Here is a 13,567-nt window from a genome sequence, read left to right as displayed (position 1 = left end):
AGGTCAGAATTTGGAAGAGAGCAAGGAAGAGAATATTATAGATTTGGAAGCGAAGAAGAGGAAGGGATAATTATAATCTTAATTTTTTAGTTAAAAAATTAAGAAGCTAAGGCACTGTCTACTAGTATCAATTGGTTAACATTACCCTTTTAAAGGTACTTGTGATAACAAAGGGGCATACTGTTTGATTCCTGATTCAAATTTTACTATAGAAGTCACTAAAAGAATAAATATTCTGTTCATTATTTTTGTTTTTATTAATAATGATAAAGTTTTCAGAAAAATAACTAAAAGAAAACAAATTTTACTGTTTAGACTTAGACAGAAGATTTATAAAGAGAAAATAAATTTTTAAAAATGGATATTGGTGAAGGGGATAAATTAGGAGAGTGTCTCACAGGGACAACAGTAAGGTCAGCTCAGCAAGTGAAAAGCAGGTGATCATGGACACTAGTTACCAGGGAAGTCGTAGAGTTTTGGTTGTTACCCAGACTACATACTTTCACAATATCATTCTTAATTAGCTTTTTCACTTGGCTGCTATTTATTCTGGGCATGCAAGGGCAAGGATAGGGTAATTGCTGGGTTTCTGCCTTATGCCACAATAGAAGCATCAAGTCAAGCACATACTGTTGGACTGATGTCACATGCTCACAGTGATAAGAAATGTGGCACAAGAATGAACTTGATGAAGAGGAATCATATATAATCACATTCAATCTTGATGTCTCAGTTCAGAGTCTTTAAACTCTGTGTAATGAAAGTGAAAGTCGGCATAAAGCAGTTTGACCAGTGGGCAGCTATCTTGGATTCAAACACTGAACAAGGACTTCAGCAAGAGGTTTAACTAACTACATTTTTTTCTTTTATTGAGAAAAAAAGTTTCCGCCTCCTCCCAGCTTCCCACTCCTCCCCCGCTCCCCCCACTCCTCTCCCCGTCCACCCACTCCTTTCCCCCTCCCCCCACTCCTCTCCCCCTCCCTCTCAAGTCTGAAGAGCAGTCAGGGTTCCTTGCCCTGTGGAAAGTCCAAAGTCCTCCACCCTCCATCCTGGTCTAGGAAGGTGAACATCCAAACTGGCTAGGCTCCCACAAAGCCAGAACATGAAGTAGGATCAAAACCCAGTGCCATTGTCCTTGGCTTCTCAGCAGCCCTCATTGTCCGCCATATTCAGAGTCCGGTTTTATCCCCTGCTTTTTCAGTCACAGTACAGCTGGCCTTGGTGAGCTCCCAATAGATCAGCCCCACTGTCTCAGTGGGTGGGTGCACCCCTCTTGGTCCTGACTTCCTTGTTCATCTTCTCCCTCCTTCTGTTCCTCATTGGGACTTTGGGAGTTCAGTCCAGTGCTCCAGTGTGGGTCTCTGTCTCTATCTCCCTCCATCACCAGATGAATTTTTAACGAACATTATTTTCCCTTGAAAAAATAACTACTACGAAAACTATGGCTATTTCAATTTGAGAACCTGACATACATTATCTTGGCAAATCAGAAAGTGAAACTTCTATTTCAAGAACAACCATACAGTATTTGTGACCTAAGATAAAATATAACAATATGCTCTTTCTCGAGATCAGGCTAGCTCAATGTCTTTCAAAGACCAATTCCTACTTTAAAACCAAGTATGTTCTCATAATCTCTATTTACTGTTATGGCTGGACTAATCATTACTATAAGAATATTTACTTTATTCTTAAATAATTTATTTCTTAAATAATGATTTATTAATTATTAATTATTAAATCATTATTTAAGAAATACTTAATTTCATTGGCAAAGATTTATATTCTACATTCCAAGTAATACCTAAGAAAGTAATATCTCATGGATTTTGTTAAATTGTCAAAGAGAATTACACAAAATTATCTGAGAAAGCTAATAAAATATGCTCTATATCTAACTGATTTTTCATATACTTTAACCAAAACATGTTCGGTATCAACTGACTGAAGACATATAATTAATAATAAGCAAAATATATTAAAGGGATTTTTTAATTGCAAAACAATGGGATTGATATTTATAAATAAAATGTATGCATACTTCATAAAACTTTATTATCAATCATAACATATAATGGGATTAACACCGTTTAAGATTTTAAGTACTTTTTGTGATGATTGTCAGTACTTATGACTCATTAAACAGATGCTCCTGGGGATTATTAATAATTTTAAAATTGTAAAAGACTCTCAGGAAACCAGTCTTTACATTCTTGCTTATAAATTATGCATAAATGGTCATGAGGTTGTGTATAGAGACATAGTAAAACACTAAACTACAACAATTATTACAAATATAAATTCAGAAGAGTACTATTGGGATTACAGTTATGAACAGCCCTGAAGGGACAACTGTGATGCTGAGAATTCCTAGCTTCCTGATCTGGATGCAGTCTTTGTGGGTGTGCAAGTAGCTAGAATGCACTTTATTTTCTAATATGTTCTATTAACACTTTCAAAATTAGAGGCAGAATCAAGATTCTAAATAATTAGTGGGATAGGGGAATGAGAAGAACTAGAAACTGCTGAATTAATAAAAACCTATTTTGTCATCAGAATAAAAGAGAAGCTAAGAATTGCTGCCAGCAGAAGAAACAGTCTTCCTGAGGCAAGAACACAACAATTATTTAGCCAATACCAGTCAGCCTGGAAAACACACATACAGATAACATACAGACTTAGCAGGTAACACACATGTATATGTATATATGTATACATATATATATTTATATATATATATATATACACACACAGACACGTATACATGTGTGAATGACAACAATTAATAAAAAAGAGATCATGATTTTTTAAAAGAGTGAGGAGGGACATACAAAAAGTTTGGGAAGAGAAAAAGAGAGGAGGAAATAATATAATATGTTATAATTTAAAAAATAAAAAAACTTAAAAAGTATTTAATATTTGTGAGATTTCTTTGGAAAAAGTAAAACAAGCCATCAGAAAACAACACTAATAGAAAATACTAAACAAATAAAATTGTATTGGTCATTACAACATATGAAAATGGACTCACATTATCTTTAAAGGATTATGAGACAGATTTAAAAGTAAACAGTATCTTTTAATATGAAAATTAAAGGACACTTCACATAATATAGTAAATACGAAAGATTAGATGAGATTATGGAAATGCTGTCTTAGAATTATATGAATAGTGCAATAAAGACAGATGGAAAGACTATCAAAATAATAGAAGAGAGCAACCATCATTATTGCAAAGTAAATCAAACATTATCTTAACGAAGTCATCTTTAACATTAAGCAAGCATCTTAATCTTGAGAAAATGCCATCTTCGATCACAATACATTAATGTATCTTTAAGTTTTGATGGAATAAAGAAAACCGTACATAAACAAAATGATGTATTGATTTGTAGACAGAAGAATAAATTTAAAAATATCAGCTGATGAATAAGTAGTTACAGCTGTTGCTAGAGTCTGGGCCCATTGTATATAATATTTCATTTTTATTCAACCTGAATAATGCAGAAACAGCTGTAATTTTAATTGCTAAAAAGTTTTCCATTAAGTGAGTTTTCCCTAGTCAGTATGAAATGACCACTTGGTTGGAGCATTTCTCCCATTCTTTCACTCTAAGGAAGCATCTGTCTTGTACTTTGAAGAAGAAATGGACTAGTACTCAAGGTTCCTAGAAATGGGCCTGGACTATGTAAATGATATTATCTGATATTACTGAGTTAACATCTGGTATATAGCCCAGAGTTCCATCTCTATCTTGCATCATACACAGAGTGAAAAGATAAATGGTGGATGATTAAAGTCCTATTTGTCCAAATCAAAACTTGAGTGGCCTTAGGTTAAAATACAAAAGAATATTCCTCTGTGGCGTCAGGAAAGGGGACACTAAAATGCACTAATGTATCCAATGTGAAGCATCCATAGTAAGGTGGAGTTCAGAATCTTCACAGAAACAACAATTAGTCTTTGGTGCCTTTATTTGGGGGAAGTAAGCTGAACCCAAAGAAGTGAAAGAGAGATTTGGACAGCAGTGGGAGTTGGAGTTGGAGGAAAGTCTGGGGTCTGAGAGGTGACTATGAAGTAAGGCTGAAGAGAATATTACATTTCTGTGTGTGTTGTATACACAATAAACATTAATCCTAGTGGGGTAGACACAGATAATATAAAAATAACTAAGGGACTGAAAGATGGTCACTGGGTAAAGAAGAGCTTGCCATATAAAAATAGGGTCATTAGTTTTATTTGAAAATCAATCTAAAGTAATGCAAGACCATGAATGAATGTGTGGTTGTGATACTGGTGTGCACTCCTACAACAAAGTGGGAGACAGACACGAGAATGCCTGTAGGTTAACTAGTCTGACAGGCATAACTGCAAGCAAGAGGCCCCATCTAAAACAGAGTAGAATGCCAGTACTGACACACAAGATTCTCCTCTGACCACCACATGTACAGACAGACATACATAAATACATACACACACACACACACACACATACACACACAGACGCAGGCATGAAATACATATACAGAAAGATATAAACAATATTAAAATTGAAATTATATAGAATAATTTCCTATTAATGTGCAAAGAGTGCATAGTTAAATCAATAAAATAGTCAGTTATATAAAGAATTCACAGAAACTGGCTTTGTAGGAGCCTAGGCAGTTTGGATGCTCATCTTACTAGAACTGGATGGAGGTGGGGGTTCCTTGGACTTCCCACAGGTCAGGGAACCCTGATTGCTCTTCGGGCTGAGGAGGGAGGGGGACTTGATTCGGGGAGGGGGAGGGAAATGGGAGGCGGTGGTGGGGAAGAGACAGAAATCTTTAATAAATAAATAAATTAAAAAAATAAAACAAAGAAAAAAAAGAATTCACAGAAAGAGACCTCAAAGTTACCCCACCTAATTATTAGTCAGGAGAATGATAAAAAAAATAAAGACAAATAATTATAATAATTAGTCTAGAAAATGATCCAATTTAACAATTCAGATACAGAAAGAAAAATTTTGTGTGTTATAGTGTTTGTGAACTGGTAATAGTTACCATTTCATACTCTATAAAACTGAAAATATACATGTCTCCAATGTGTTTCATGTTCCCTCTAGCCATGTTAACTAGGGGCAGTCTGGTGCAGAGTCTGAGAAGACAAAAATAGAAATAACGGCATTTCTGATAATGTGAAGAACTGTGGGAAACACATTATAGTGGGTCAATAGGGTAAATTACTATATAAGTTATTTAAAATATTAGTCATTAAAATTAAGTTGCTGAATTTGTATATGATATGACTATCAAAGTCATATCATTTTCTCAAAGTGTACTTACATACCTATAAACACATGCCTTATCTTTGTAACTGTAAACATCAATACATATGTATATATTGTATATGGTATATATAAGTTAATTTACAGTTTAGTAAAGTTTCTACATTCTCAATACAAAAATTAGTTAAGTATAGAAAGACATATATTTGTATTATTGATTATTTTTGTTTGAAATGACCCAGAATCATGTGTTGACACAAACCATAGTGAAACAAAACTTCCATCCAATACAGACCAGCTTCAGCAAAACTGGAAATAAAGGCTGATAAGCAAAAGAAAGTCTGTGTTTATAAGTGATATATTTTCTCTTTTATAATATAAAGATGATGTAAATTTAAATATAAATAGTTACTCATTCATGTCTTGTTCCTAGAATGCTTCGTTTTAAACCCTGTTTCTAGGGATGCTCTAGGGATGCTTGTTTGCATTTACATATTGAATGCTACATTTCAATAAGCAGGAGGAGTGTGGTGCCTGAATAAAAATAGACTATGGGAACTTTTGAAGTTAGACTAAATACATTTTTGCATTATGATATGGCTACAAGTCTATGGGGATCAGAAAGTGAAATGTGCGATTTGAATAAGAATGGCCCCATAGGTTCATATATCGGAATGCTTGGGCCATTAGGAAGTGGCACTACTTGAAAGGGATTAGGAAGGGGGGCCTTGTTGTAGTAGGTATGTTATTCTTGGAGGAAGTGTGTCTCTGGGGGTGGATTTGGGGGTTTCAAAAGCTCAGGTCAAGTTCAGAGTCTTTATCTTCCTGCTGCCTGCAGATCCAAATGTAGAACTCTCAGCAATTTCTCCAGCACCATGTCTGCCTTCATTCTGCCATGTTCCCTACCATGTTGGCATATGAACTAAACCTCTGAAACCATAAGCCAGTCCCAATTAAATGCTTTTCTTTATAGAAGTTCCTACGGTCATAGTGTCTCTTCACAATAATAGAACACTGACTGTAACAGAAGTCTACATCAGAAGTGGGGTGCTGCTGTGATAGGACTGATGTTGTTGCTTGTTGATACAATGTGGACTTTGGATAAGAGAAGCAGTTAAAAGCTTTAGGTGAACCATATTAGTAGGGACAAGAAAGACAGTGCCTAGGGCAATTTAACTGTGGGGTCCCAGTTCAAGAAATTTTAGAGCAGAATATTAGTAAGTGGCCTAGAATTTTTGTCCAAAATTTTAAAAAAAAGTGACCGCTTTCTGCCCTTGTCCAAAAGAAATCTGCCTAAGCCTAATATTGAAGAGTTTTGGGTTATTAGCAGGAAATTTCAAGACTCTAGTATTGACTGTATCCCGTGGTTATTAGTGATCACTCTTATGCAGATCTGTAAAGAAAATTAGCAAGCAGAGGAAGAAAATACACAAATGAACAGTTTGAGGAGAACAGGAGCCCCAGGAAATGCAATGGCAGAGGAAGAGGCTCTCCAGAGTCTGAGGTGAGCCTGGTCTACATAATGACTTCCAGGACAGCCAGGGCTATGTAGATAGACCCCAGCTCAAAAAATAGTTTAATAAAATAAGATGAATATAATGTGACACATAAAATGTATGCATACACACATTTATTAATTTTATAATGAGAGAGAAAAACCAAAAAACTGGTTAGATTCAAATTCCAATTCTGAACTCTCTAGTTTGGACAAATTATGTAAAACTCTTTGCCTTGTTTCACTTCCATATCAATAAATTCAACTAAAAAAAGAAAATGAAAGTAAAATAAAATGTATAACTAGAGATAAATAAAACTATTAGTTAAATTTAAGTGTTTGCCATGGCAATCGAAATGAATTGCTAAGCCTTTCATTTGCATTTAGAAAATAAATGCCCATTAGTTGAAAATCTGCTGATTCTCGTATCATACACTCTTGTGGATATCTGTATGCTTGTTTTATCTTTGATGGAATGTGTCTCCAAGGCAGGAACTATCTGTGAATTATTTAGAACATTCTTGACACATGTTTACGCGATATGCTAATCTCCCAGCTCCCCACAAATCACCTGCAGTACTGCTTATGGACAGCTCAAAAACCCAAGATTCATTTCTTTATTCCTAGCATTCTCTCTCTCTCTCTCTCTCTCTCTTTCTTCTTTTATTTTCTTTTTGTCTCTTCCTAAAATAACTCTCACCCTGCATCAGATCATTTCTCCCTGATCAGGGGATTCATCGTTTAGGGTGTTTTCCCCACATATGCTGCCAATATGGGTCTCATCTTTGTCAACAACTATTGTACACATTGGTGGTGAGATAATGCTGTGTTCTACCTACTTATTGTGCACAGCTCCTGGGGGAAATATTTTGAGAAGGACTGAGTTTCTTATATTCTTACAATATTCCCAAGCTATTGACATGCTGCTGTGATAAGCAGGTACTTGCTGTAACTCTACATAAATAGCATTTTCTCAACACAGTCATCCTCAATGCCCAGAGATATAATTACCCACTCTAAATTAAGATCAATACTTCTAGTACTACTTATCTCACAGAAAATAAAGAAATAATTCGATGATCCCAAGGCACCTCTGAGCTGCCCAGCTATTGGAAGTAGTATCTCATAGTTTCACGTTTTTTTTTTTATTATTACCAAAGGGTTTACCATGTTTGTCTTCAGGATAAGACAGCTTGTAGCCTTTGCCTGATACAAAACTTTATTCCCCGAATCTCTGAAACTCATTCCAATTCATAAACCTTTTTTTAAGGAGTTGGTTAGGGCTTCTCACAAACAGAAATCATCCTCTTTCTCTCCACAGTGTGATGTCAGAGATACAATCAGGAGGAACAAAAGGTCACAGAGGCTCAGGGACCTAGTACTGCTATCTTAGAGTCAGATGACAGAACAGTCTGAATGCAGAGTTGAACAGAACTTAGCATTGCCTCATGTCCTGTGCCAGGTAGTGGGGTCAAACCTAACATCACACACAGAAAAGTAATCTCACGGAACTTTGTACAAGATTGTTCAGTTGTATGAAACAATCTTTCCTAACATGTAACTCTTGTCTTGTCTTTTTCTTATTTTCCCTCCCTCTATTTTTCCCTGATCTGACTAACTGTCTTGTCCATGGCTGAAAATATCCATTCACACTTAAAGAATTATTTTTCTGATCCTCCCTGTGACGACTTGCAGAAAAAAGCTGGGGGGAGGGGATTTATTTGTTTGTTTGTGTTTTATTATCTGAGAGGCATTCTCCGATCCTTAATCTAGGAAAAACAAAAACCAAAACAAAGCACGCATTCATGATGAACTAGTGCTTGGCAGGCCCACAGTAGAGCAGTGAACTGTTAAATCAGGAAATGCTAACTTTTATCTCTTATCTTTAACTGACTGCACGAAATTCTGAAAATTCCTAAATGTTTAGAAGATTGAGCTGGCTCCTAGATGAGCAGACATCATGCTACTTAGGAGCCAGCTTCATGATTGTGGTAAAGCATAAATATAATTAATGAACTCCAATGTTTGTTTAATTCATTAATGGCATCATCAGCATCAGAAATATCTCTGGATAAAATGTTAGCTCTTACTGAGAATCCTTTCATTTTAACTCAAGCAGGTTAAAAAAATTGATGTTCTAATCATCATTGCTTATTTATTTTATCTATCTATTTTTTTAGTTGAAAAGTCTTAAGGCTTACCAAAATACCTTAACAATATAAGCAAATAGAAGAACTCCTCTGTTTTCAACCTGTTTCAACAACGACTGAGAAAGAAGGGATGCCTAATAAGAAACTCATCCTTGGTATCTCATTACTACATAGCACGTCTGGCCTCTTTTTGTTGGGGACTTTAACGGATTATCTTTGTTACTCCAGGAATCCTCATAGGATTTATTTAAATTATAAGTAGTCTTGGTGCTAACTAGATCTTCGCTTTTAGATAGATAGATAGATAGATAGATAGATAGATAGATATCTCTGTGTTTCAGATGCAAAATACAGAAACAATTTTTCAAGCATACATGTTTCTTTTAAAGCATACATAGTCTTTAAAGAATACATAGTCTCTTTTAGTCTTAGTTTTCTTGCTAGCTATAATAATTTTATAAAGGCAATTGCTATCCATAGATTTATCTCTTTAATATTCTCATTCTTCAAATGCTTGTTTTTTTAACAATAGAGAGCTGAAAGTTGAAAATAAAGTGCAAATTGAAATCACATTGTAAAGAAAAATCCCATTCTGCAATTTCAGGAATGGTCCTTTCTACAGACACCATAGCCAGCAGCTGATTTCCACATCAGCACCTCATTATTGGACAGTTCATTACCGGAGTCTTGGTGCAGGAACATCTTTAAGAAGGTGGTAATTGTGTTTTCATGGGTTTTGCCCTCTCTGTGACTATCACATTTATTTGTTTTTATCTAAAAGGAAGTCTGTAAAGTCAAAATGTGATTGTTTCTTTTGTTTATTCATAGTGTTGGCTTCAGTGACCTTTGTGGTTTGTGTTGCTGTGATTCATTTTAGTGCTAACTGAGAAAGAGCAGTTTCTAGGGTGTGATGATCCTCCTGAATCTGTCTCAGGAATACTTTTGAATCTTTGAGCCAAGAGTCTTCTTTGAACCTCAAAAATCAGTGCCTAGAAAGCATGGGAAAGTCAATGTCACCCGTATCTGGAATTATAAAATCACTCTACAAGGTGTGGACTAAACCCATTTCCTAATGGTTTTATATTTCTTTTTAGAGTCACTTGTAGCTCCCCTGAGTAGCCCAGTCAATGTTGTTTGTTCTCCAGGAACTCTCCGTGTACAACTAAGGAGGCACAGTAATCACTGATTATGCAGGTGTGTTAGTGTGCCCTCATGCTTCTTCCTAGGAGCCCTAAGGCACATGCATTAGTTAGGTTTCTGTTGCTGTGACAAATGCCAAAAGAAACTTGGGGAAGTAAAGGCCTACTTGGCTTACAGGTTGCAATACACCATCAAGGGAAGCAAGGGAGTGAACTCAAGGCAGGAGTTTGGAGGCAGAAGCTGATGCACAGATCATGGAGGGAGTCTCCTTACTGACTTGCTCCCCATGACTTGCTCAGACTTCTTTCTTATACAATTCAGAGTCACCAACCCAGGGGTGACATTGCCCACAGTGAGTTGAATCCTCCCACATCAATCATTTATCAAGAAAATGCTCTCAGGGACTTGCCTAGAGGCCAATCTAATAGATGCATTTTCTTAACTGAGGTTCCCTCTTCCCTGATGACCCCACTGGATTGTGTCAAGAAGACAAAAACTAACCAAAACAGAGATCAATCATCCTCACTCTTGTGAGGGGTGTGTCCAGAAGGTTCAGACACTATGAAGTAGGTGAGGATAGTATCATATTAAGCTGTTCAGATGAACACTTCCTCTTACAGAGGTGTAATCCTATCATAATAAACACTTGCAAGAACAAAATAAGGTAAAAAACAGCAACAGATCAGTTACACAGGAAGCAAACAAGCATAGCTTCTGCTTTTGGTTTGAATAAAAATGGTTCTCGGTAGACTCGTACATTAGAATGTTTGGTTCTCAATTAGTGGGGCTGTTTGGAAAGGATTAGATGTGCCCTTGTTGGAGGAACTGTGCCACACTGGCTTTCAGATTTCAAAAGCCCATGCCACACCCAGTACCAGCCTCTCTCTCTCCCTCCCTTCTTCCCTTCCTCCCTCCCTCCCTCTCTCTGCTGCTGCTGTTGATGTTGCTGCTTACTCAGATCATGTGAGCTCGCAGTTAATGCTCCAGTTTCATGCCTGCCTTCCACCATGCTCCCCGCCATGAGGTTTATGAACACTCTGAAACTGTAAACAAGACCCTAGTTAAATGCTTTCGTTTAAAAGTTTCCTTGGTCATGGCGTCGCCTCACAATAGAACAGTAACTAAGACAGCTTCTAAAATAGCTAGCACCTTAAACAGCTTAGACATTGAAGCACATATAAAACAGAAAAAAATAGTCACCACAAAAAAAGCATTGCACTAAATAACTGCATTTTCATAAAGCATTTAAACATTGGCTCTATATGAGCTCTTTCCATTTTAAGAAAACATTAAATGCATTAAACATGAAAATTCAAATTCATAAGATACACAAATTAGGGGTGAAAACTCTGTTTTCTTTAGTCATTATTCCTACCTTAGCAAAAGGTCTTATTAGTAAGTTACAGTAGTAGTTGGTTTAAAAATTAATCACTAAATGGAATAACAGCAACTATTAAAAGCCAGTTCAAATTTAAAGTCAGTATAAATAAAGATGAAGCATCCCAAATTATAACTAAGAAACTCAATTTAGAGAATTAGATTTACAAAAATTTGATTTGCATGCAAGTCCCCTTCTACAAACTAAGTCACAGCAATGGAATTCTGTGGTGGTTTTCCTGGTCCCTGAACAGACAGTAGGGTTACAGTTTCCAAGTACCCATCTCAGAGAGGGCAACATTACAGCTTTGCCATCAGGTGATACCTAGGAAGGGGGTCTGGTTTGGTGAGAATACACTATAACAAACTATTATGGCAAATCTTGAAAACTTGTCACTCAAGATAGATATAGATATAGTTTCTCTGTTCTGAAGTGTGCTTGAAGAATACATGAAATTATATGAATATGATGACAGAGCAGATATATTTTAGAAATTACCCACTGTCTATGAGAGCAATTTCTCATTCAGCACAAAAAGGGAGGACTCATATCTATCACTGTATGAAAAATGACCCAAAGACATAGTGGCTTAAATCTTTATATTTGTTGTGGACTCCACAAATCAGAAATCATTAGGCATTTGTTATTCCAGGTGGATTAGCTGGGATGTCTTATATAATGTCAGGAAGATGGTGACTGCTAACAAAACTCACAAGATAACTTTGCCCACATACATGGTACCTTGGTAAGGACAGCTCTGACTCCCATGCACATGGCACATCTCACGTGAGGTCTGGAACTCAAATGTGAACATTTCAAGAGACAAGCACAGAGGCTGCAGATATTTTAAATCTCAAACTCAAAAGTTCCTAGGAGTCATTTATTTTATACACTACTGCCCAAAGCAAATCTAACACCTGCCAGATTCAAGAACACAGAGAATGGTAAAGATACCGTGAAACAGCATATGAGACGGATGATTGCAGAGGAGGGAATCACACCATAGAGGAAAACACGTGGGTTTCTTAGGTGAGAAAAGCAGGTAGTTCATGAACTGAAACTTAGAATGCAGTCATACTCGATACCAGATATCAATGGAGGCAAAGACAAGCTAATATAAGTTTTGCACTCACCTGGCGGAATTGTTCCAGGTCAATTTTGTTACCCACCAAGACAAGGGGAATTTCATAGGTGTGACGGACCTGGAAAATAAGTTCCTTGAACTTGGCAGCCTCCTGGAATGACTGGCGGTCAGTGATAGAGTAGCAGATGATGAAGCCCTCACCCCCACGCATGTACTGCTCCCGCATGGCTGTGAACTCTGCCTGAAGGAGAGACGAGCAAAGGGGAAGGGAGTTAATAGGAAATATAATGTATTCTTGTGAAATGTGAATATTTTAAACTATCGAGAGTGTTAGATTTTCATCGTAGGTTAGATTTAAGAGCTCCTGGACAGACCTGGCAAATAACACGTCATAAAAATGAGATTTTGTTTTTATATTTTAATGCCTTCGCTTCATAAATGAATCAATTTGTGTATTGCAAACATTATGTCTTTGAGGTTATGTTAGATAGGTCCTAGTTTAGTATTTAAACATTTTCTTACAGCCTGTCTTTTGAAACATTTTTTCTAGAAACCATTGAAAACTTATGATCAAAGGAATCTGTCTCCACTTTTCAAATGAGAGCCCATTTGTACTGAAAATCTGGAACAACTCCTCTGGAGGATTTGGCAAAATGAACTACTTTTCTATACAAAAAAAAATATGAACGCAGAGACTAGAATTATGGCTGAGATGGAGAGTCTGCCTGGCATGCAAAAGGCCCTGGATTTAATCCCAACAGAGAAAGAAAAGAAGGAGAGAGAGAGAGAGAAGTGGGGAAGACAGATTAAAGTTAGAATTTTGATTACCTTTGCCTTTCTGAGAAGGCAGAGTGTGGATAATACAGCTGCATTCATATATTCTGGTGTTCTTAGGTTTGGCTCAGAGAAGCTGAGAAATAGAAGGACCTGGCTGCTTGGAGAGAGATTAATTTCTACACTCTGCTAATCCCTTCATCTTCACTTTCTGCAGAAGAAGGCAAGCTACATTCCAGATTAGCCTTGTGTGTCATCTGACTGGCCCTTTAATACT

The 13,567-nt window shown here is 36.5% G+C and overlaps 1 protein-coding gene across 2 annotated transcripts in view; it reads right to left on the bottom strand.

Moving 5' to 3' along the window:
• Positions 1–13,567, bottom strand: part of Rit2 (Ras like without CAAX 2) — a 300,536-nt gene that overhangs the window by 131,655 nt on the left and 155,314 nt on the right. For both annotated transcript variants that reach the window (XM_041660142.1, XM_041660141.1), the window contains exon 4: positions 12,566–12,757. In XM_041660142.1, coding sequence (XP_041516076.1) covers positions 12,566–12,757 — 192 coding nt within the window. The remainder of the gene's footprint in view (positions 1–12,565; positions 12,758–13,567) is intronic.

This window comes from Microtus oregoni, unplaced genomic scaffold (genome assembly GCF_018167655.1).
Source record: "Microtus oregoni isolate MIOR12 unplaced genomic scaffold, Mior012 000011F_ref0000422, whole genome shotgun sequence".
NCBI classification, from domain to species: domain Eukaryota; kingdom Metazoa; phylum Chordata; class Mammalia; order Rodentia; family Cricetidae; genus Microtus; species Microtus oregoni.
The sequence above is the reverse complement of the archived record's forward strand: the minus strand, read 5'-3'. Positions and strand labels throughout refer to the sequence as shown.